This window comes from Pseudophryne corroboree, chromosome 2 (assembly GCF_028390025.1).
Source record: "Pseudophryne corroboree isolate aPseCor3 chromosome 2, aPseCor3.hap2, whole genome shotgun sequence".
Lineage (NCBI taxonomy): Eukaryota > Metazoa > Chordata > Amphibia > Anura > Myobatrachidae > Pseudophryne > Pseudophryne corroboree.
Genome location: NC_086445.1, coordinates 1,008,961,145 through 1,008,982,227, shown reverse-complemented (window position 1 = coordinate 1,008,982,227; position 21,083 = coordinate 1,008,961,145). Strand labels below are relative to the sequence as shown.

The following is a 21,083-nucleotide window of genomic DNA, read 5'->3' as shown; positions in this document are numbered from 1 at the left end:
GATGGGGGAAAGATGATGAGTTCAGTTTTGTCCATGTTGAGCTTCAGAGAGCGTTCAGACATCCAGTAAGAGATGGCAGAGAGGTAGCTGGAAACCTGAGAGAGGACAGAGGGGGACAGATCAGGAGAGGAGAGGTAGAGTTTTGTGTCATTAGCATAGTCGTGGTATTGAAGGTCAAAGGAGTTAATGAGCGCATCCAGGGAAGAGGTATACAGGGAGAACAGAAGGGGGCCAAGGACAGAGCCCTGAGGGACGAAGGATGGAAGGCTGTGAGGTGGTGCCGGAGGCATACACAGGGAAGGAGTGGTTAGTGAGGAAAGAAGAAAACCAGTCAAGGACAGTGCTAGAGAGGCCAGCGTTTTGGAGTGTGCGGAGGAGGAGAGGATGATCCACAGTGTCAAAGGCAGCAGAGAGCACCAGAAGGATGAGCAGAGAGAAGTGGCCCCTGGATTTGGCTGAAAGCAGGTCATTGGTGGCTTTCACCAGGGCAGTCTCAGTGGAGTGGAGTGGGCGAAAGCCAGATTGTAGTGGATCGAGGATGTAGTTGTCAGAGAGGTAGCTTGTGAGATGGCTGTAGACCAGTCATTCAAGTAGTTTGGAGGCAAAAGGGAGAAGAGAGATGGGGCGGTAGTTAGTGGGTGATGAAGGGTCGAGGTTGGGTTTTTTGAGAATAGGTGAGACCAGAGCATGTTTGAATGGTGAGGGGAAGATGCCGGTAGAGAGTGATAGGTTAAAGAGGTGAGCAAGGTGGGAGCAGGCAGTGGGGGAGAGGGAGCGGAGAAGACGGGAGGGAAGGGGGTCCAGGGGGCAGGTGGAGGGGGGGGGTAAGATGAGGGAGTGGACTTCCTTGTCTGAAGTGGGACGGAGGGAGGCCAGGGTGGGATAGATGGAGGGGAGTGATGATGGGGGCAGCAGAGGGATGACGGGGGGAGATGTCGTGTCGGATATCCTCAATTTTGGAGATGAAGGAGGAGGCAAAGTCAGTGGCAGTGAGAGAGGATGGGAGGGGAGGAGGAGGGGGGCGAAGGAGAGTGTTGAAAGTTTCAAAGAGACGGCGTGGACAGGATGACTGAGACGAGATGAGTACTTGGGAAAAAGGATTGCTTGGCGAGGGAAAGTGCAGAGCTGTAGGAGGAGAGAATAAACTTGAAATGGAGGATGTCCAGTAGTGAGTGAGATTTCCTCCAGGAGCGTTAAGCGGAGCGAGAGCATTTTTGTAAGAAGCGTGTTAGTTTGGTGTGCCAGGGATGGGGTCTGGAGCGGCGGAGGGGGACAGAAAAGAGGGGGGCCACAGAGTCGAGAGCAGTGGTTAGGGAAGAGTTGTAGAAGGAGGCTGCCTGGTTGGGACAGGTCATGGTGGAAAGAGGAGTGAGGAAAGTCTTGAGGGAGGACATGAAAGTGGGGTCGAGAGACCCGAGATTGCGTCTGGTGATGGTGGGTCTGGGCGAGGAGAGGAGAAAGGAGGATGAGAGGGTGTAAGAAAGCAGATGGTGGTCAGAGAGAGGGAAGGGAGAGTTTGAGAAATCAGAGAAATCACATCGGTGGGTGAAGACAAGGTCGAGGGAGTGGCCGAGATTGTGAGTAGGGGTGGAGGTCCATTGAGAAAGTCCAAAGGAGGTGGAAAGGGCGAGAAGATTAGTGGAAGCAGTATTAGTGATGTCAATAGGGATGTTAAAGTCACAGAGGATGACAGAGGGGAGGTCAGAGGACAGAAAGTGGGGAAGCCAGGCAGTAAAGTTGTCAAGGAATGGTGAACAGTGGCCAGGGGGACGGTATATCACTGTCACAAGGAGGTGAATTGTTCCAATACAGTTTCTTCACCTTTCAATGCTGTACATACCAGCGAGTCACTAAGGGGGTGTTTTTAGGGGAGGGAAGTGGAGTTAGGGGCAACCAAGTACATTGGAAAGCTAGGTATACCATGGAGGGGAGTGGCATGAACACCTTCTGGCCATGTAATGATCTAACATTTTTCAATGTTGGAGTAGGAATGGCCACCGACTGGCTACCCATCAATCATTTTTACCTATGCCATCCAACATTAGACCTCTGCTACCAATGTTCACCATCAGTGAATATCCATTGATAGTAAAGCCACAGATGGCTACTAACCATGAAGAGTCGATGGCCATCGTTAGCTGGGAGATCTGTAAATTGGGAATGTGACGGTAAGTTACACTATTGTCCTATATTTTATTTAAGGGCAGAAGCAGCCAACCTGGAGCTACAAGCTACAGCACACCGTAGGTGGCAGAACATATTGGGGCCAGTCAGGGAGGGACTGTGACTGTAGATCAGCAATGCCATCTGCCTGTGCACACAAGAAAATAGGTCCCAGGGTGTGGCTTCACGCACACCCCAGCTTTCTGCATGCTGCCGGCCGAGTAGACTGGCGGGAGATGGAGCTGCTCTGCCAGGCTTTTTGGGCTGGTGCGGCCCTTCAGGCCACCAGCCAGATGGCCAGTACAGACCTGGGACTTTTAGTTCTACAGTAATTAGACTGTCTGTTTTAAAGACAGTATTTAGTTGGTAAACTACACCAGAAACAATGATGTTGATTCATAATCACACATGGAGAGTATGTGTCTGGTATCTATTGTATTATAAAGGTTGCCTAGGCATGAAACCATTACCAGGTAAAGCAGTCATGCAAGCCATACTGTAGGTAGTTTGTTCCTGTAGAGACAACAGGCCGGGAGGTGACACATTGGACATAGCTGATTCTCCGATTCTCAGGACTTAGCTGTGACATCAGCCATCTGCTCAGACAGACACATGCATACTGTATGACCGTCCATGCACTAGACTGGAAGGGCTATAATGCTCCGCCATTCCTGCTTCTGCGCTAATCTTCCTGCCTGGAGTATACTAGTTGCTTGATACTTAATTAGCTCTATACATAGGAGTATTATAATGGGTGCAAGGTGTGCGGTGCAAACGGGCCCCCGGGTTAGGGAGATCCACGCACCGCACACACTGTACCCATAGAATGATATTTAGCCCTCAGCAAATCACTTTTGCCGGTGGTTTGCGCATTCACAGTAGAGATGTCCCCGGGAACAAGGCGTGGGCGCCATGATCCTGGAGACCTGCGCCTAAATCCAGAGCCTACTCACTGCCAGATCGGGGGGGCCTGCATGGAACCTGCACATGGCCCCGACCTCCCTCTTAAAACACCCCTGGCTCTATAGTTCTATAAATGTTTGTAATGATCAACCAAAATAATGATTTCATAACAAGGAAAGGCAATCGGTGGCTGTCCAGCTATTGTTGAACTACAAATCCCACCACACCCTGCAAACCTGAGGCTGGAACTAGTAGTTTTACAGCAGGAGACAGACAGTCCGCCGGCCTTCTGTGGCTTTGTCAGAAGCCAGTCTTGCATTTTGCTGCAGTGGACACTAACAACATTCTTTGGTCTTGGGAACTGTTTAATAAATAGACCAATCCGCACACCTGCGCAAAGCCTAACGCTCGGAGGTGGACGCAAATGCCGTCTCTACTGCGACTGCGCTCTGCAAGATATGCCAAGGCTGCATCCGCTGTCTTGTGCACAAAGACACTCGCTGGCAGCACAGCTTATGTACAAAGAAACACCATCCATTGCACCATCGTTCATCTAAGAAACCCTGAAACAATTGCCACACTCCTGCATTTTTGAAGCCCCCCCCCAGTTACCTCCCACAAACGGTCACTACCTGTAACTCACTGCATCCACTGTCACTAATCAACCACCGCATGTGCGCAGAGCGATTGTGATACATGAACAGTAAAAAAAAATCGCTCAACTGCACAAACATCGGCACTGCGTCCAGCTCTGAGTCAGGTGATTCATTATTTTTATCCGATTTTTAAAGAATCAAAACTTTTGTAAGTAAAGGTCTGATCAATACAGTAACATATAGGATCCATTTAAAGGGGTCAATCCTACAACTGTGTTACATCAAACAAAAATGGCAGAAACTATGTGTAATGTAATGTATAGTGAGTCCCTACCAATGCAGGAGTCTGTAGTAGTAGGGTAGTGTCTAGTTTTCCTTCATGGAGAGGACCTTTCCCATAAGCCCCTGGGTCCATGTCACAAACTATTCAGAACAGTAACCTGTGGCGAGCGGAGCGAGACACCGAGCCCGAAGCGTAGCGAGCGAAGCGAACCCACGAGGGTCCAATGGTGCATAGAGAACAAAAAAAATAACCTCAAACGAACGGAGAAAACATTTAGGTGCTGTAAGGGCGGAAGTTCTCTCGTGCCCTATCGTTATGTCACTTCCAGGTCCTGATCACGAAGGGAACATAGGGGTACATTTACTAAGCAGTGATAAGAGCAGGAGTGAGCCAGTGGAGAAATTTCCCCATCAACCAATCAGCAGCTCTGTATCATTTTATAGTATGCAAATTATAGATGTTACTTCAGTGCTGATTGGTTGCCATGGGCAACTTCTCCACTGGCTCACTTCTCCGCTCTTATCACTGCTTAGTAAATGTACCCCATAGACACAAACGTAGTAGTAGTTGTGAAAATCAAAAGAATGCGTAATTTCGGTTGACTCTTGAGGCAGAAGAATGGACATGCACATCGCTTTTTAGGCATGTCAATTCTGTCAAGATGTATGAAATCTTAGTTACAATAGTTGTTATTTATATATACACATAAATCGTAACTTTCTTTTCACAACATTTAGCAACATGTAAGATGCTGCAAAATATTCATGCATCAGCTCACATGGATGATTGCAAAGTAAACTTTATTGTGGAATAGGTAAAAACCATACTTGAAGGATTTTAAAAAGCTCCCCCTGGGAGAATCCCAGAGCGGTCAACCGTGCCCAAGGTGCAGAGGGTGTGGTGCAGTGATTGCATCATAATGGCTCCACCCTCACTGGTCAAAGCCTTCATCATCAAAACCTCCAGGCTGTCCACTTCACTCAGGAAGTGGGCGATGTGCAGGAGATTGAGTTGACATGTAGTTAAATGGTCAAATGCTGCAAGCTGTCTCTACACTGAGTGTTATTGTGCATGACTCATCAACTACAATAACATCACGTCTGTGTTATTGTGCATGACTAAATAGCCTCAATAACATCACATATCTGAGTAAATATTATTCACCAATTTTAAAAGGTCATGTTGTTTACTTGCCTCTATAAACAAAAGGTCTGCATGTGCCCAAGGCTGTCATTGTGTTATAGGAGCATCACAGTGCTGTACAGCTGTATAATACTTAGCCCAGGAGAGATTGATACCTTACCATATTGACTGCTGTTTTCATCTTCTATCTCCTGTATCCCGTTTTCTTCAATATAACCTACTCTGATTTGGAGTCAAGGTGTGGACAAACTTCCTTGCTCACATCTGCTATCCAAATATCAACTTAAGAAAGTAGTGAGCATTTTGTCCCTTCTGGAATGGGTCATAATAGTTTCATAATGCCTGGGTACGCTTTATAGCTTCACCTAATTGAAAGACAACTATTTTATAAAATTTTCCTGTAGTGGAACGAAGACAACTTAAACAACCTTCAAATACACATAGAAAAATAAAATATATTAGTTATCTTGTCACATGCAAGAATAGCAGCAGCCTCTGTACTACTTACACACTGGTACAGTACTCATGAGGTCTCTCTCTAGACCCTAATTGGATAACAGGTTACACAGGACCCAGATACCCAGGCAGGGAGGAGTAGAAGCTGGGATCCCTGGGTCACGTACAACTCTCTCCCCCATCCTATCACTCCTCTATTTGGAAAGCTTCCTATGTAACTCCTGAAACCTGATACTCCTGTGTCTCTGCCTCCACTGTATACTCTGACTCTCCTGCTCACATTCTGGCTACCTGGTTCTGCTGCTGCACTAGAGGAATGCTAGTGATGTCAGTGTCCTCTGGCCAGGGGGCTTCCTAACAAAGGGGCCTGGGGTACAGTCAGAGACTGATTTAAGGGTCAGGCCGCCCCTAGGCACAATGATATTGGCCACCCCTCCCCCCCAAGCACAATGATATCGGCCGCTAAACATCCAGCCCCCCCCACCCCAATGGCTTAACAACTCACCAGCTGTACCTTTGCTCAGGTGCTCGGAGCCTCTACAGCCATTCCTCCCGACCCGCATGTCCGTCCGCCCTCCATCCGCTGCTGCTCTGATGCGGCGGTGGGAGGGGAGAATGCAGTGCTGTGCCGCTGCTCTGATGTGGAGGAATGGGGGGGTGCAGGGACTGCTGTTTACCCATTGTGCCAGGTAGAGCTTCTTATGCACATAGCGCCAGGTCGAGCCCCTTATACACATTGCACTAGGTAGCCCCTTACACACTGTGTATGTGTGTGTTGTCATTCTCTGGACTACTGAACACTGTCAGAGGGACGGATTTGCGGACAGCGGAGGACATGCAGTGCAGCCCGCAATCCTGACAGATGAATGGTACGACCTCATCACTGGCGTCACGGATTGCGGACAGCACGAGGCAGCCTCTCGCTGCCAGCCAGGCTCGGTAACAAACAGTTGGCGCCGCACAGCTGCCGCCCACTACTGGCGCAGCCCCGCCACATGTACAACACAAGAGGGGGGAATTCTGTGCCGCCCCCAGCAGGTGCCGCCCCTAGGCACGTGGTCCTGGGAAATCCGGCACTGGGTACAGTATGCCCTGCGCCCTACCCGTTATCTTGCTATGCTGATATCCCATTTTCCCAAGAACCTAGAAGTCGGGGTGTAAGGACAAAGCATCACAACATCTACCTGCCTTCCTGAAAATTCTTTTCCAGTGGTCTCTGGGACATCTATGTACATACTGTAGAGCAGTGACCACCGACATCTGGAAAAATGCTCTCAGCTGCTGAATACAGTTGCAACAAACATTAAAAAACATAATGGGCAAAATAAGAAGTTATTTTATTATAAACCACCCGCTGTGGCTGATTGGCCCCATAACTGTGCTTAATGTTTTAGGTCTAGGATTATTACAGTTATACACAATGTCAATAGTATACCAAGGAGAGTGTGAAAATATCCATTGTATACTAATGAATGACAATAAAATGCATTATTTATTTACATAACTGACGAGAAGGCCGACAAAGGAACGAGACACAAGCTGACAGGCTGCATGCGCCAAAGGCTCCCTGCGTAATTCTACAAACACAATACAGCGAGAACATATAACATGGAACCTCTGCTACAATTATTTTTGTTGTTCTTTAAATCTTTAATGCAAACTTGTAATGTTGAAAGCGCCCTTGAGAAACAGAATTGCACCTGATCCAGGGTTTGACAGGGCAGCACCTGTCCTTATTCTAATAAGGATTTCCCCAACATTAGATATTTTGGGAACGTGACAGGGTGTGACGGCAATGTAAGGTGTATATGGTGTCGAAGTCGGAAAAAGAAGACAATACAAACTACACACAGAGTGGCGCTTCTCGGTGGTGGCGCAAGGACGCAATTGACGTATATGGATGCACCATGCTTCTTTACCGTACATCATGCATTGAGTCGCACGGCGTGCGTGTTGCAGCGTGGTGGGTGTATATACGTAAAAGGCGCAATCACTGAGAAAAGCCATAAAGACGCACATAAACACATATTCATACAACACATAAATTACACATAGACAAAACATGTCCAGCACCAGACTTGTATTATATTGTATTTATATAATAGAGTGTAAAACCAGATATTTATGTATTATTAGGACAGAACAAGTTTATTATATCATGCTTAGTGTCAAAATGGTCAGGAGAATGTGTGGATTAATTTGATAGCTATGGGTAAATTGTAGCACATAGCAACGATTAGTTATGATCAAATGTATGAATATAAAGTCACATTCTATGAGAACAAAGGACTTCCTAATAAAGCATGTGGGCAGAAGCCCAGTGGTTAACCCCTGTATCTGCATCTTCAAACTGGACATTGCTTACATATGAACTGACCAATAACACACAATGAATGAGAAACCTCCTATCCTGAGCCAAAGGAAGGAGAACGAAACCAACAACCTGTTAACTCCCACTGTTTGATATATGCAGTTTTCTAAGGCATAGTTAGTTAGTTGCTGAGGGGAATAGATGCAGAGTCTATCTAGAAAGGACTGTCCTGTGGGATGGGGTGATGTATACTGGCTGTAACTATAACTCTATACCACCTACTCAGGCATATATTTATGTTATACTGAATGATATACTGTACATATGTTATTTTGTATGCATAACTTTTAATATCAAATACATACACATATATATATATATATATATATATATCTATCTGAGCGTTGGACCTCAGTATACCATGTGTGTTGGACCTCAGTATACCATGTGTGTGGCTACTTGCTTTCTCTTAAGGGACATAGTGCTGCGACGTTCAGCGCACTATTATCGTATATGGTAATAAGATGCACCTTGCGTCCGCAGTATATCTTAACGCTGGTATTTAAATGGTTATTTGAAATAATGGAAATCCAAAATGGCCGCATTGCAGAGGACAGACAGTCGTGCTTGGTACCTCTTATGTGTTAGACTGCACCCAACCCCATTCCCTTTCCCAGAATCACCCGTACACTGCTGCAAGCAGCATCCACTCATTACAGGCTATTTTAGTTCAGCACAGCGCTATAGCAGGACCACCATGACATCATAAAAGAGGGGGCTGGGAGCAGGAAACTGGGTGTGCCCTGTTCTTCATAATAAACTTTCTACTAATCACCTAGCAAAGCATCCAATCGATCCAACTACTCCCATCCATTGATACACACCCGCACAGACACTGAATTCTAGGCTTGCAGGTTCACATGCTAACCTGTAAAACCTGGGGTGCATTTTCATCAAAATGGACGCTGTAAATTTTCTTATCTGAACTGTATTATGGGGCCTATTTATCAAGCAGTAATAATCCCTCTTTTTGCTGGAGAAAGGGATGTCACTGTTTGGTACTATTTAATGAGGCTATCACAGAGAAACCATGACATGGTGTTACCAGAAAGGCTTTGCTGCAACCTCTGCGGGTGAAATCTCAATACCATTGGCATGTACTGTACATGCTCATACAGTACTGCTGGGACCCTTCACCAGTAGCATTATATTACTGGTTAATGGGGGAAAAACTCTGCGTCAAAAGGAGCTTCAGATTGATAAATTGCTGACAAACTGTTCTGTATTGCTGTGATCTAGACCCAGGGCCGGACTGGCCCACAGGGGCACCCGGTGGGCTACACAGCCTGGGGGCCCACCTCCTCCTCTAGGGATCAGGTTCTAGTCTGTGAACTTAAATTATACATTATACATATGTTACCTTATACTGCACAGGACTATGGTATATTCTCTACACTGCATTGCCAATATTTATCTGGTACATTATCATGCATGCACAAGCATTATTTATATATTTATAAGGGGGCCCAGACCATGCACTCTCTAATGGTTAGGCAAACCAATGTAGCGGCTGGCCACACCCCTAAACATGGGTCCCTACCACTGCATTTCCTAGTGGGCCCTTCATGCCCAAGTCTGACACTGTCTAGACCCACCCATTATAGACAGACCCCTAAGTTTCTGGCATAGATGTTTGTGTGGGTGTCTTCAGTTTGCCACCTGGCGGGGTCCCGGCACACAGTATACCGGTGCCGGAATCCCGACAGCCGGCATACCGACACCTTTTCTCCCTCTTGGGGGTCCACAACCCTCCTGGAGAGAGAATAGATAGCGTGGCGCACGTAAGGGTCTCTGCAAGGGGCACATTTGCGCTCGCTCAGCCATCGGTATGCCGGTGGTCATGGTTCCCGCGCCGGTATGCTGTGCGCCGAAACCCCGACAGCCGGCATACCATACACCCACCCATTTGTGTGACTTGCTACAGCTGATATGCACTGGGACCACTAGAGGTCGCCCAAGTCATGCAGAGACAGGGAAGAAGACGAGAACATTGAAAGGAAACCACGTCTACAGTATGTGCTTTTACACACTCATTTATTTTGGGAACAATACAATACAGTTACAGTATACTTCTTACACCATCTGCTTGGGTAGATCGAGATAATTTTTATTTACTTACAACTCACCATAATTGAAGTTGCCGGGTTCCACCTAACAATGTCCTAGCTCCAGAGCCGGCCTTAGGCATAGGCAAACTAGGCAAATGCCTAGGGCATTTGGTATGCTTAGGGGCACCAGCAGCTTCTGCTGATTAAAATGATATGCGGCATGCCTATATTCTGTGTGTGACTGCAGCTGTATCTGCATACGAAATGCTACGTTGCAGTGTAGTCCTGTAAATCACTGTAATGTAGCATTTCGTATGCAGATACAGCCGCAGTTGCACACAGAATATAGGCATGCTGCATATCATTTTAATCAGCAGAAGCTGCTTGCTTGTGCATCCTAGCCACATAGTAATGCAGTTATTATGATGCATTTTCATAAACTAAAGGCGACCGACGTTAGCAGAGCTGCCAGCTGACTCATGCCAGGCATCTCCTGCAGAACTAGCGGCGGTGCTAGGGGGCACCAGCCAAAATCTTGCCTAGGGCATCATATTGGTTAGGGCCGGCTCTGCCTAGCTCTGATTACTGACATTGTGAATGCTGAAATCAGAACTGCATCTAGATTTTTATTATTTTATTGTTACAAATTGAGCTTTATACACAATTAGTTCCTTAAGGTGGGTACACACTGGCCGATAGATCGGCCGTTCTCTTGAACGGCCGATATATCGCGGGTCCGTCGGCCAGTGTGTAAGGCCGATAAGTCTGTGAACTCCGTCGTTCACAGACGTATTGAGTCGATCCCGCAGCACAGCCGACAGGCAATATATCTACCGATATATTGGTGCATCGCTGTGTGTGTACGGGGCAGTCGGCCGACCACCCGTACACATGGTGCGGCGGCCAGCAGTGATTGACAGCTGAACTGGGTGGGCTTGTGTACATGTCCGCCCAGTTCATGACGTCAGTCCCCAATGGATCGGGCAGTGTGTATGCTGAACACACTGCCCGATCCTTCCAAAGATATATCTGCCGATCAATTGATCGGCAGATATATCTACCAGTGTGTACCCACCTTTAGCTGCATACACTAATGAATGCAACTAACAAAATATATCTTTTATTTTATTCTAAAATATAATAGAAGGACATACCTCCCAACATTCGTGATAGGTGAGGAGGGACATGGCCTATGAAAAGGGGGCGTGGTTTAGTGGGAGTAACGCGATCATGAGCCACGCCCCCATTTTCATCAATGAGGGGGCATGCCCAGTTCTCTTCGAGCTGCTGGCATGCCCCCTCTCCCTCCAGTGAATAGATGCTGTGCGCGTGCGCACAGCGTCTATTCACCGCTGCGTGCGCACAGTGTCAATTCAATGCTGCTCTGCTAAGCAGGGCAGCGATGACAAGAGCCTAAGCTGGTTTTTGTTTTTTTTCTTTTGTTTTTTCTTTTTACCCACAATTCTTTTTTCTTTCATTAAACTCGAATTGGAACTGAAACACACAGTCAGGGATTTTGGTTCCAGTGGCTGGCTCATGCATGCACATATTCCATCAGACTGTCCTGGCAAACAGTCTCGCCAATACTGGGTGTACACGGTCAGACCTACAGACAGCCTGTCACCCAGCAGATATCGTGGCCGTACACTGAGATATTCCACAGCATATGGGCGTATTGGGCACACGATATCTGGGTTCCTTCCCTATAACGGAACAGAGGAAATGTTGGCCGCTCAGGCAGGAGCAGCGTACACTGCCCGATGCTGCTGTCTTTCAGCTCACAAATTGTCGGATATGACGGATGATTCCGCCTGTCCAACAGACCGATAATTTGTGGTCAGTCGATGCTACACGCCAGTGATTGTGCAGTAAGGAAAGGGCAGGGCAGGCAAAGCCTCACCTGTCATACTCCAGTATACTCCAAAGCTTTGGCTATAAAAATGATTAGAATTATACAAAGATATTAGGGGTCATTGATAAATGAGCCCCTTAGAGCTTCTAAATATCATCTTTGTATTATTCTAATAATTTATATAGTTAAATCATATATGTGTGTGTACGGGATGTAGTTACAGATGGAGCCCTCTTCACAGGGGCGTTTTAAGAGAGAAGGAGGCCCGTGTGCAGCCTTCTGCTTCAGAGGCCCCGTCCTCTCTGACTGATGCACAGGATTTAATACTTGCCTCTCCGGAGTCCCCCGGCGGTGCCATCCTCTCCGTGGCAGCGGCAATAGAGTCTGAGAACAGACTCTATTGCGCATTCGCAAACCTCCGGGAACATGGCGCGGTGGCCATTATCCCGAAGATTTTGCTAATGCGCATAACTCCGGAAAAATGGCCGCCGTGCCATCTTTCCGGAGTTTTCAGCAGGCGCAATAGAGTTTGTTCCCCCTAGTGTTCAAACTCTATTGCGCTGCCGAAAAGGGCTGGCTCAGACGGGGGACTCCAGAGAGGTAAGTATTAAGCAAATGGGTGCAGTGTGTGTGGGGTGGGCCCCCCTGGACCTGGGGGCCCGTGTGCCTAGCACACACTGCACCCATTATAGAAACGGCAATGCCTCTTCATTTTTGCCTTTAATAGGATTACCTGAGCCAGGGCAGTCAGACTTAAGGCCCATATAGACGGGCCGATGCGGGAGAGATGTGTGCTGAGAGAACCGCTCAGCACACATCTCTCCCGCCGCTCAGCACACATCTCTCCCGCCGCTGAGCACAGCGCAATCTGTGCTGAGCGTGCGGGGGGAGATGGGGGAGCCGCTCATTTCACCCAGCGGGTGAAGTGAGTGACCCGCTAGATTGAAACACACCCAAATCACAGCGCTTATTAAAAATGTTTGGAAAGTGCCTGCAAGTAATTTGTAAGATCCGACCGGTACCGGACGAGTGCTAGGGGTCTCTTACGCGTTTCTCCGCCTTTAGTACATTCAGCGGCTTCCTCAGAGACCCATAGCACTCGTCCGGTACCGGTCGGATCTTACAAATTACCTGCAGGCACTTTCCAAACATTTGGACACTCCAGATATGGCACCGCTGATGGGATGATAAAGTACCAGGAGCCGGGAGATACCAATGCATGGGACCAGAATCCAAAAACAGGTTCTTTATTAACGGTCTTGTATGGATCACTGCCATTGCTTTTAAGCTATAGAGAACAGCATGCTGTACTAACTACTAAATATTAACTCTAAATAATTGTTGCAACTAATCAGTTAATATCAGTGCTACTAAATTACTGCACCGCTAAGTACTCCTAACCAACTTAAGTCAAGATACTGACTAATCAGCTGATTTTGGAAAACTGACTTACTAACCATACTAATAAGGAGCTACAATTATATCTGTGTTTGATGCTTAGCAGGATCGGCCGATACGCAGGACGAGATTGTTGTTAATATTAATTCCTGAATTTTTTACATTGTAATAATAAAGGTACATATCTTTTTAATAAGCGCTGTGATTTGTGTGTGTTTTAGTTTTTATTTAAGGGTGGAGTACTCTCCCTTTTAACAGCTGCTATTGATCAGTGTGTTCCTTTATGCAGATTTTAATTAATGTGTGCTTATCTACCCAGTAAGTAGCGCCGAGATATTTCTTTGTGTGAGTTTTTACCCGCTAGATTGGCCTGCATGCAGGCCAATCTAGCGATAGCAATGCGCGGGGCTGCGCATCGCTATCACTGTAGGAGGTACACACGGAGCGATAATGCTCAAATTCTAAGCAATCTAGTCAGATTGCTTAGAATATCGCTCCGTGATTACCCCCCTTTAGTCCCCTGCTGTAATGACTTAGTCCCCTGCTATATTGTTCTCTCTGTATTGTATTGCAGCTGAGAACTGAGAGATGAAAGGTTTATGCTAATAAACCATGGTGCACCTAGGCGCAGCAGAGAAGCCAAGATAAGTGTGGCTCCATCTGTATGTGACCGGTCACAATACCGACGCCGGACTCCTGCCCCCTCACAATCCCAACAGTTGGCATGCCGACTAACAGGGACTATAACCACTCGTGGGTGTCCCTCACCACCAATGCCACAAGGGACTTCGTTGCGCTTACATCTGGCTCTGATACTAGCCAGTGCCTCCCCAGCCACTGACTTCACTGCTACACACTATGCGATTATCGTCCCGATCAGCCAATTATCGTCGGATAATTGCGTAATATATGCCCCGGTAATTTTTTCTCGATACATAAAATAATTACACCCCATAGAGATCTATGAGGGTAATTCCGAGTTGATCGCTGCAGCAAGTTTGTTAGCAGTTGGGCAAAACCATGTGCACTGCAGGGGAGGCAGATATAACATTTGCAGAGAGAGTTAGATTTGGGTGGGTTATTTTGTTTCTGTGCAGGGTAAATACTGGCTGCTTTATTTTTACACTGCAATTTAGATTTCAGTTCGAACACACCCCACCCAGATCTAACTCTCTCTGCACATGTTATATCTGCCTCCCCTGCAGTGCACATGGTTTTGCCCAACTTCTAAAAAGATTCCTGCTGCGATCAACTTGGAATTACCTCCTATGTTCTAAGACTTGGAGAGAAATAAAGTAGACGGAGTTAAAAGTACCAGACTGAGCCAACCAGCTCCTAACTGCTGTGTTGCAGACTGTGATGTCTGCTTACTAAGCCTTGGATGGAGATAAAGGGGGTAATTCCAAGTTGATCGCAGCAGGATTTTTGTTAGCAATTGGGCAAAACCATGTGCACTGCAGGGGAGGCAGATATAACATGGATTTATCTCTCTCCAAGGATTAGTACATAGACCCCATAGTCACTTATAGTCTTTACTTTTGCTTCAGTATCTTGTACCCTTTACAGTACATGTCTTTCTGCCTCTACTATTTCTTAGTTATATTGAGTATGAATCTTTATACAGTATAAGTGAGGCTGTACTTGTCTACCATCCGGGAATGTCCTGGAGACTCGTACATTTCAAGGAACTCTCCCGGAACCCCTGGAAAGCAGACCAAGATCCACTGAGGAAGTGTGTGGTCCAGGGGCTTGATAGCATGACTCATGGATCCTCCCAACTGATGCAACAAATTGTAGAATTTCACAGCGCATTGCAAGACTGTGATGTCACTATTTGCGGAACCACACGCCCAGCACCTGCCACCTGTATCTCCAGTAGACAAGTAGGCAAATGTATGGAATGTTGCCAAGCTCTTAAAAAGGCATCATTATTAGGTTTATTTAAATTCATAGTACTGTAGTCACCGAAATACATATTCACACAGTAATCCACTACATGTGATAAAAAAAAATCATGTATAAATGAACAAATGATTCTGTGGTTGCGATGAGCGAGAAATACAAGTTTAGTGTATATAAATTAATGTGAAAATAGAAATCATCACAACACTTGAACATTTCTAACATCATTCTGTACTAGTATTCTTATGCATTATTTTGCTGCCCACACTGTCCCCCTTCCGTCACTAATGTGAGTATACTAATTGGATTTACCACCAGCTTATCACCTTTTCCTTAAACTAATTAACAGAGTAGGAGTTTACAACACATGCTTACAGATATAGTCACGCTTGCTCAACCCGCAATGCAGCCGCATATGTGCACACATCACGGGCATGAGTTGCCGCTCCAGTGTGCGACTATTCACGTGCGGCCGTTCGCGGGCACACTTGGTGCGACCACTTTGCAACGATGACAAGGCTGGCAACGTCTGTATGAGACATGAAGGTGGGGTACTGTATATAAGCCTTAGATGACATAGGGGGACATTTACTAAGCAGTGATAAGAACGGAGAAGGGAGCCAGTGGAGAAGTGGCCCCATCAACCAATCAGTACTGAAGTAACATCTATAATTTGCATACTATAAAATTATACAGAGCTGCTGATTGGTTGATGGGGCAACTTCTCCACTGGCTCACTTCTCCGCTCTTATCACTGCTTAGTGAATTTCCCCCTGATTCTCTGGACATTGGGGGTCATTCCGAGTTGATCGTAGCTGTGTTAAATTTAGCACAGCTACGATCATTCACACTGACATGTGGGGGGACGCCCAGCACAGGGCTAGTCCGCCCCGCATGTCAGTGCCGCCCTCCCACCCCCCCAACAGAAGTGCAAAGGCATCACACAGCAGCGATGCCTTTGCACTTCAAGAGTAGCTCCCGACCAGCGTAGCTTTAGCGTGCTGGCCGGGAGCTACTCGTCGCTCCCCGGCCCGCAGCGGCTGCGTGTGACATCACGCAGCCGCCGTGGCCCGCACCCCCCAATGATCCGGCCACGACTGCGTTGGCCGGACCACGCCGCCGTCCAGCCCCCTCCCGCCCAGCGACCGCCTCTGCCTCAGAGGCGATCGCTAGGCAACGACGGCTGGCATGCACCGGCGCACTGCAACGCCGGCGCATGCACAGTTACGACCCGATCGCTGCGCTCCGAAAAACTGCAGCGAGCAATCGGGTCGGAATGACCCTCATAGGCCTCTCTTGCGTAAGCAGATGAAACTAGATGAGTAGAACCCAGTCATTAATAGTACATCAATCATCATTAATCCCAGGTTTACGTACAGTGACAGGTGCTCATACCTCTGGGAGTACTCATGAGCACATCTTTCAATATTTTTTTTTAACCTCCAGTTTTTGCAAATGTTTCCAGATAGCAGATAAAATGTATATTAAATCCATGAATGTCAGGACCACTGAGAAACACAACATGACTTTACCTTTGATCTTGTAGGTTGCGCTAGACCCAGGAACACGAAGATTTCATTCCCTTCTTTCGCATCAAAGAACGACTCAAAGTCCTGAAATAAAAGTCTGGTATTAAAAATGGTCTAGTAAATCAATTCATTGTCTCATGGTTATTCTTACAGGTTGGGGATGGAATCCCAGCGGCTGGGATCCAGAAGGTCGGAATACAGACACTGGGATCCCGGCCGCCAGAATGCCGGCAGTGGGGCGAGCACTACGAGGCCCCTTGCGGGCTCGGTGGCTCGCTGCACTCGCCGTAGGTTCTATTCCCACTCTGAGGGTGTCGTTGGACACCCACAAGTGGTAATAGCCCTGGTGCAGATGTCGGCTTTCCCAGCGGCCGAGATTCCAGCGTTGTTATTCTGACCGCCGAGATATTAACTACACCCCATCCTACCATATCACTGCAGATTTAAAATGACTCCGGACACTTGTATCACATTCAGCTATGGAAGCGATTATCTGGAATGCCTAGCATGGTATTTATTTTATAAGGAATTTTGCCATTATTTGGGACATATTGCCTCTGGCATTTACAAATCCCTGTAACATTCCCCTTTTCATTACTTAGCAGAGATCTTCACAGCAGGGCCGTAACAAGGTGTGTGCGGAGGGGGCACCGCACGTAGCGCAGCAGGCAAGAGCGTAGCTACCATGGGTGCAGGGAGTGCAGCTGCTATGGGGCCCAGAGCTGAGAGGGGCCCACCTTCCCTGTCACAGTTACATGTGTTATATACAAGGGTGTAGCTACCATAGGTGCAGGGAGTGTAGCTGCTATGGGGCCCAGAGCTGAGAGGGGCCACCTTCCCTGTCACAGTTACATGTGTTATATACAAGGGTGTAGCTACCATAGGTGTAGGGAGTGTAGCTGCTACGGTGCCCAGAGCTGAGAGGGTCCACCTTCCCTGTCACGGTTACAGGTGTTATATACAAGGGTGTAGATACCATAGGTGCAGGAAGTGTAGCTGCTATGGGGCCCAGAGCTGAGAGGGGCCACCTTCCCTGTCACAGTTACATGTGTTATATACAAGGGTGTAGCTACCATAGGTGCAGGGAGTGTAGCTGCTATGGGGCCCAGAGCTGAGAGGGGCCACCTTCCCTGTCACAGTTACATGTGTTATATACAAGGGTGTAGCTACCATAGGTGCAGGGAGTGTAGCTGCTATGGGGCCCAGAGCTGAGAGGGCCCACCTTCCCTGTCACAGTTACATGTGTTATATACAAGGGTGTAGCTACCATAGGTGCAGGGAGTGTAGCTGCTATGAGGCCCAGAGCTGAGAGGGCCCACCTTCCCTGTCACAGTTACATGTGTTATATACAAGGGTGTAGCTACCATAGGTGCAGGGAGTGTAGCTGCTATGGGGCCCAGAGCTGAGAGGGGCCACCTTCCCTGTCACAGTTACATGTGTTATATACAAGGGTGTAGCTACCATAGGTGCAGAGAGTGTAGCTGCTATGGGGTCCAGAGCTGAGAGGGGCCACCTTCCCTGTCACAGTTACATGTGTTATATACAAGGGTGTAGCTACCATAGGTGCAGGGAGTGTAGCTGCTATGGGGCCCAGAGCTGAGAGGGCCCACCTTCCCTGTCACAGTTACATGTGTTATATACAAGGGTGTAGCTACCATAGGTGCAGGGAGTGTAGCTGCTATGGGGCCCAGAGCTGAGAGGGGCCACCTTCCCTGTCACAGTTACATGTGTTATATACAAGGGTGTAGCTACCATAGGTGCAGGGAGTGTAGCTGCTATGGGGCCCAGAGCTGAGAGGGCCCACCTTCCCTGTCACAGTTACATGTGTTATATACAAGGGTGTAGCTACCATAGGTGCAGGGAGTGTAGCTGCTATGGGGCCCAGAACTGAGAGGGCCCACCTTCCCTGTCACAGTTACATGTGTTATATACAAGGGTGTAGCTAACATAGGTGCAGGGAGTGCAGCTGCTATGGGGTCCAGAGCTGAGAGGGGCCACCTTCCCTGTCACAGTTACATGTGTTATATATAGTGATGAGCGGGTTCGGTTCCTCGAGATCCGAACCCACCCGAACTTCACCCATTTTACACGGGTCCGAGGCAGACTCGGATCCTCCCGCCTTGCACGGTTAACCCGAGCGCGCCCGAACGTCATCATCCCGCTGTCGGATTCTCGCGAGATTCGTATTCTATATAAGGAGCCGCGCGTTTCCGTCATTTTCACTCGTGCATTGGAGATGATAGTGAGAGGACGTGCAGCGTTCTCTCAGTTTCTGTGTTCAGTGTGCTGCAAATATCTGTGCTCAGTGTGCTTGCAAAATATCTGTGCTCAGTGTACTGAAAATATCTACGTTCTCTGCCTGAAAAACGCTCCATATCTGTGCTGCATTGTAGTATATAGTAGGAGGACAGTGCAGAATTTTGCTGACCACCAGTATTATATAGCAGTACGGTACAGTAGTCCACTGCTCTACCTACCTCTGTGTCATCAAGTATACTATCCATCCATACCTGTGCTGCATTTTAGTTGTGCGCAGTATATATAGTAGGAGGACAGTGCAGAATTTAGCTGTGACCACCAGTATATATATAGCAGTACGGTACAGAAGTCCACTGCTCTACCTTCCTCTGTGTCATCAAGTATACTATCCATCCATACCTGTGCTGCATTTTTAGTTGTACGCAGTATATATAGTAGGAGGACAGTGCAGAATGTTGCTGTGACCACCAGTATATATATATAGCAGTACGGGACAGTAGTCCACTGCTCTACCTTCCTCTGTGTCGTCAAGTATACTATCCATCCATACCTGTGCTGCATTTTAGTTGTGCGCAGCATATATAGTAGGACAGTGCAGAATTTTGCTGTGACCACCAATATATATATATATATATATATAGCAGTACGGTACAGTAGTCCACTGCTCTACCTACCTCTGTGTCGTCAAGTATACTATCCATACATACCTGTGCTGCATTTTTAGTTGTGCGCAGTATATATAGTAGGAGGACAGTGCAGAATTTTGCTGACCACTAGTATTACATAGCAGTACGGTACAGTAGTCCACTGCTCTACCTTCCTCTGTGTCGTCAAGTATACTATCCATCCATACCTGTGCTGCATTTTAGTTGTGCGCAGTATATATAGTAGGAGGACAGTGCAGAATTTTGCTGTGACCACCAGTATATATATAGCAGTACGGTACAGTAGTCCACTGCTCTACCTTCCTCTGTGTCGTCAAGTATACTATCCATCCATACCTGTGCTGCATTTTAGTTGTGCGCAGCATATATAGTAGGACAGTGCAGAATTTTGCTGTGACCACCAATATATATATATATATATATATATATATATATATATATATATATAGCAGTACGGTACAGTAGTCAACTGCTTTACCTACCTCTGTGTCGTCAAGTATACTATCCATTCATACCTGTGCTGCATTTTAGTTGTGCGCAGTATATATAGTAGGACGACAGTGCAGAATTTTGCTGTGACCACCAGTATATATATATATATATAGCAGTACGGTACAGTAGTCCACTGCTCTACCTACCTCTGTGTCATCAAGTATACTATCCATACATACCTGTGCTGCATTTTTAGTTGTGCGCAGTATATATAGTAGGAGGACAGTGCAGAATTTTGCTGACCACTAGTATTACATAGCAGTACGGTACAGTAGTCCACTGCTCTACCTTCCTCTGTGTCGTCAAGTATACTATCCATCCATACCTGTGCTGCATTTTAGTTGTGCGCAGTATATATAGTAGGAGGACAGTGCAGAATTTTGCTGTGACCACCAGTATATATATAGCAGTACGGTACAGTAGTCCACTGCTCTACCTTCCTCTGTGTCGTCAAGTATACTATCCATCCATACCTGTGCTGCATTTTTAGTTGTGCGCAGTATATATAGTAAGAGGACAGTGCAGAATTTTGCTGTGACCACCAGTATATATATAGCAGTACGGTACAGTAGTCCACTGCTCTACCTTCCTCTTTGTCGTCAAGTATACTATCCATCCATACCTGTGCTGCATTTTTAGTTGTGCGCAGTATATATAGTAGGAGGACAGTGCAGAATTTTGCTGTGACCACCAGTATATATATAGCAGTACGGTACAGTAGTCCACTGCTCTACCTTCCTCTGTGTCGTCAAGTATACTATCCATCCATACCTGTGCAGCATTTTTAGTTGTGCGCAGTATATATAGTAGGACAGTGCAGAATTTTGCAGACCACTAGTATTATATAGCAGTACGGTACAGTAGTCCACTGCTCTACCTACCTCTGTGTCGTCAAGTATACTATCCATCCATACCTGTGCTGCATTTTTAGTTGTGCGCAGTATATAAAGTAGGAGGACAGTGCAGAATTTTGCTGTGACCACCAGTATATATATATATATAGCAGTACGGTACAAGTAGTCC

The 21,083-nt window shown here is 47.0% G+C and overlaps 1 protein-coding gene across 4 annotated transcripts in view; it reads right to left on the bottom strand.

The window, feature by feature from the left end:
- The window catches only part of SH3BGR (SH3 domain binding glutamate rich protein), a 154,448-nt gene that overhangs the window by 54,564 nt on the left and 78,801 nt on the right, over positions 1-21,083 (bottom strand). For all 4 annotated transcript variants that reach the window (XM_063956585.1, XM_063956586.1, XM_063956587.1 and 1 more), the window contains one exon: positions 16,648-16,728. In XM_063956585.1, coding sequence (XP_063812655.1) covers positions 16,648-16,728 — 81 coding nt within the window. The remainder of the gene's footprint in view (positions 1-16,647; positions 16,729-21,083) is intronic.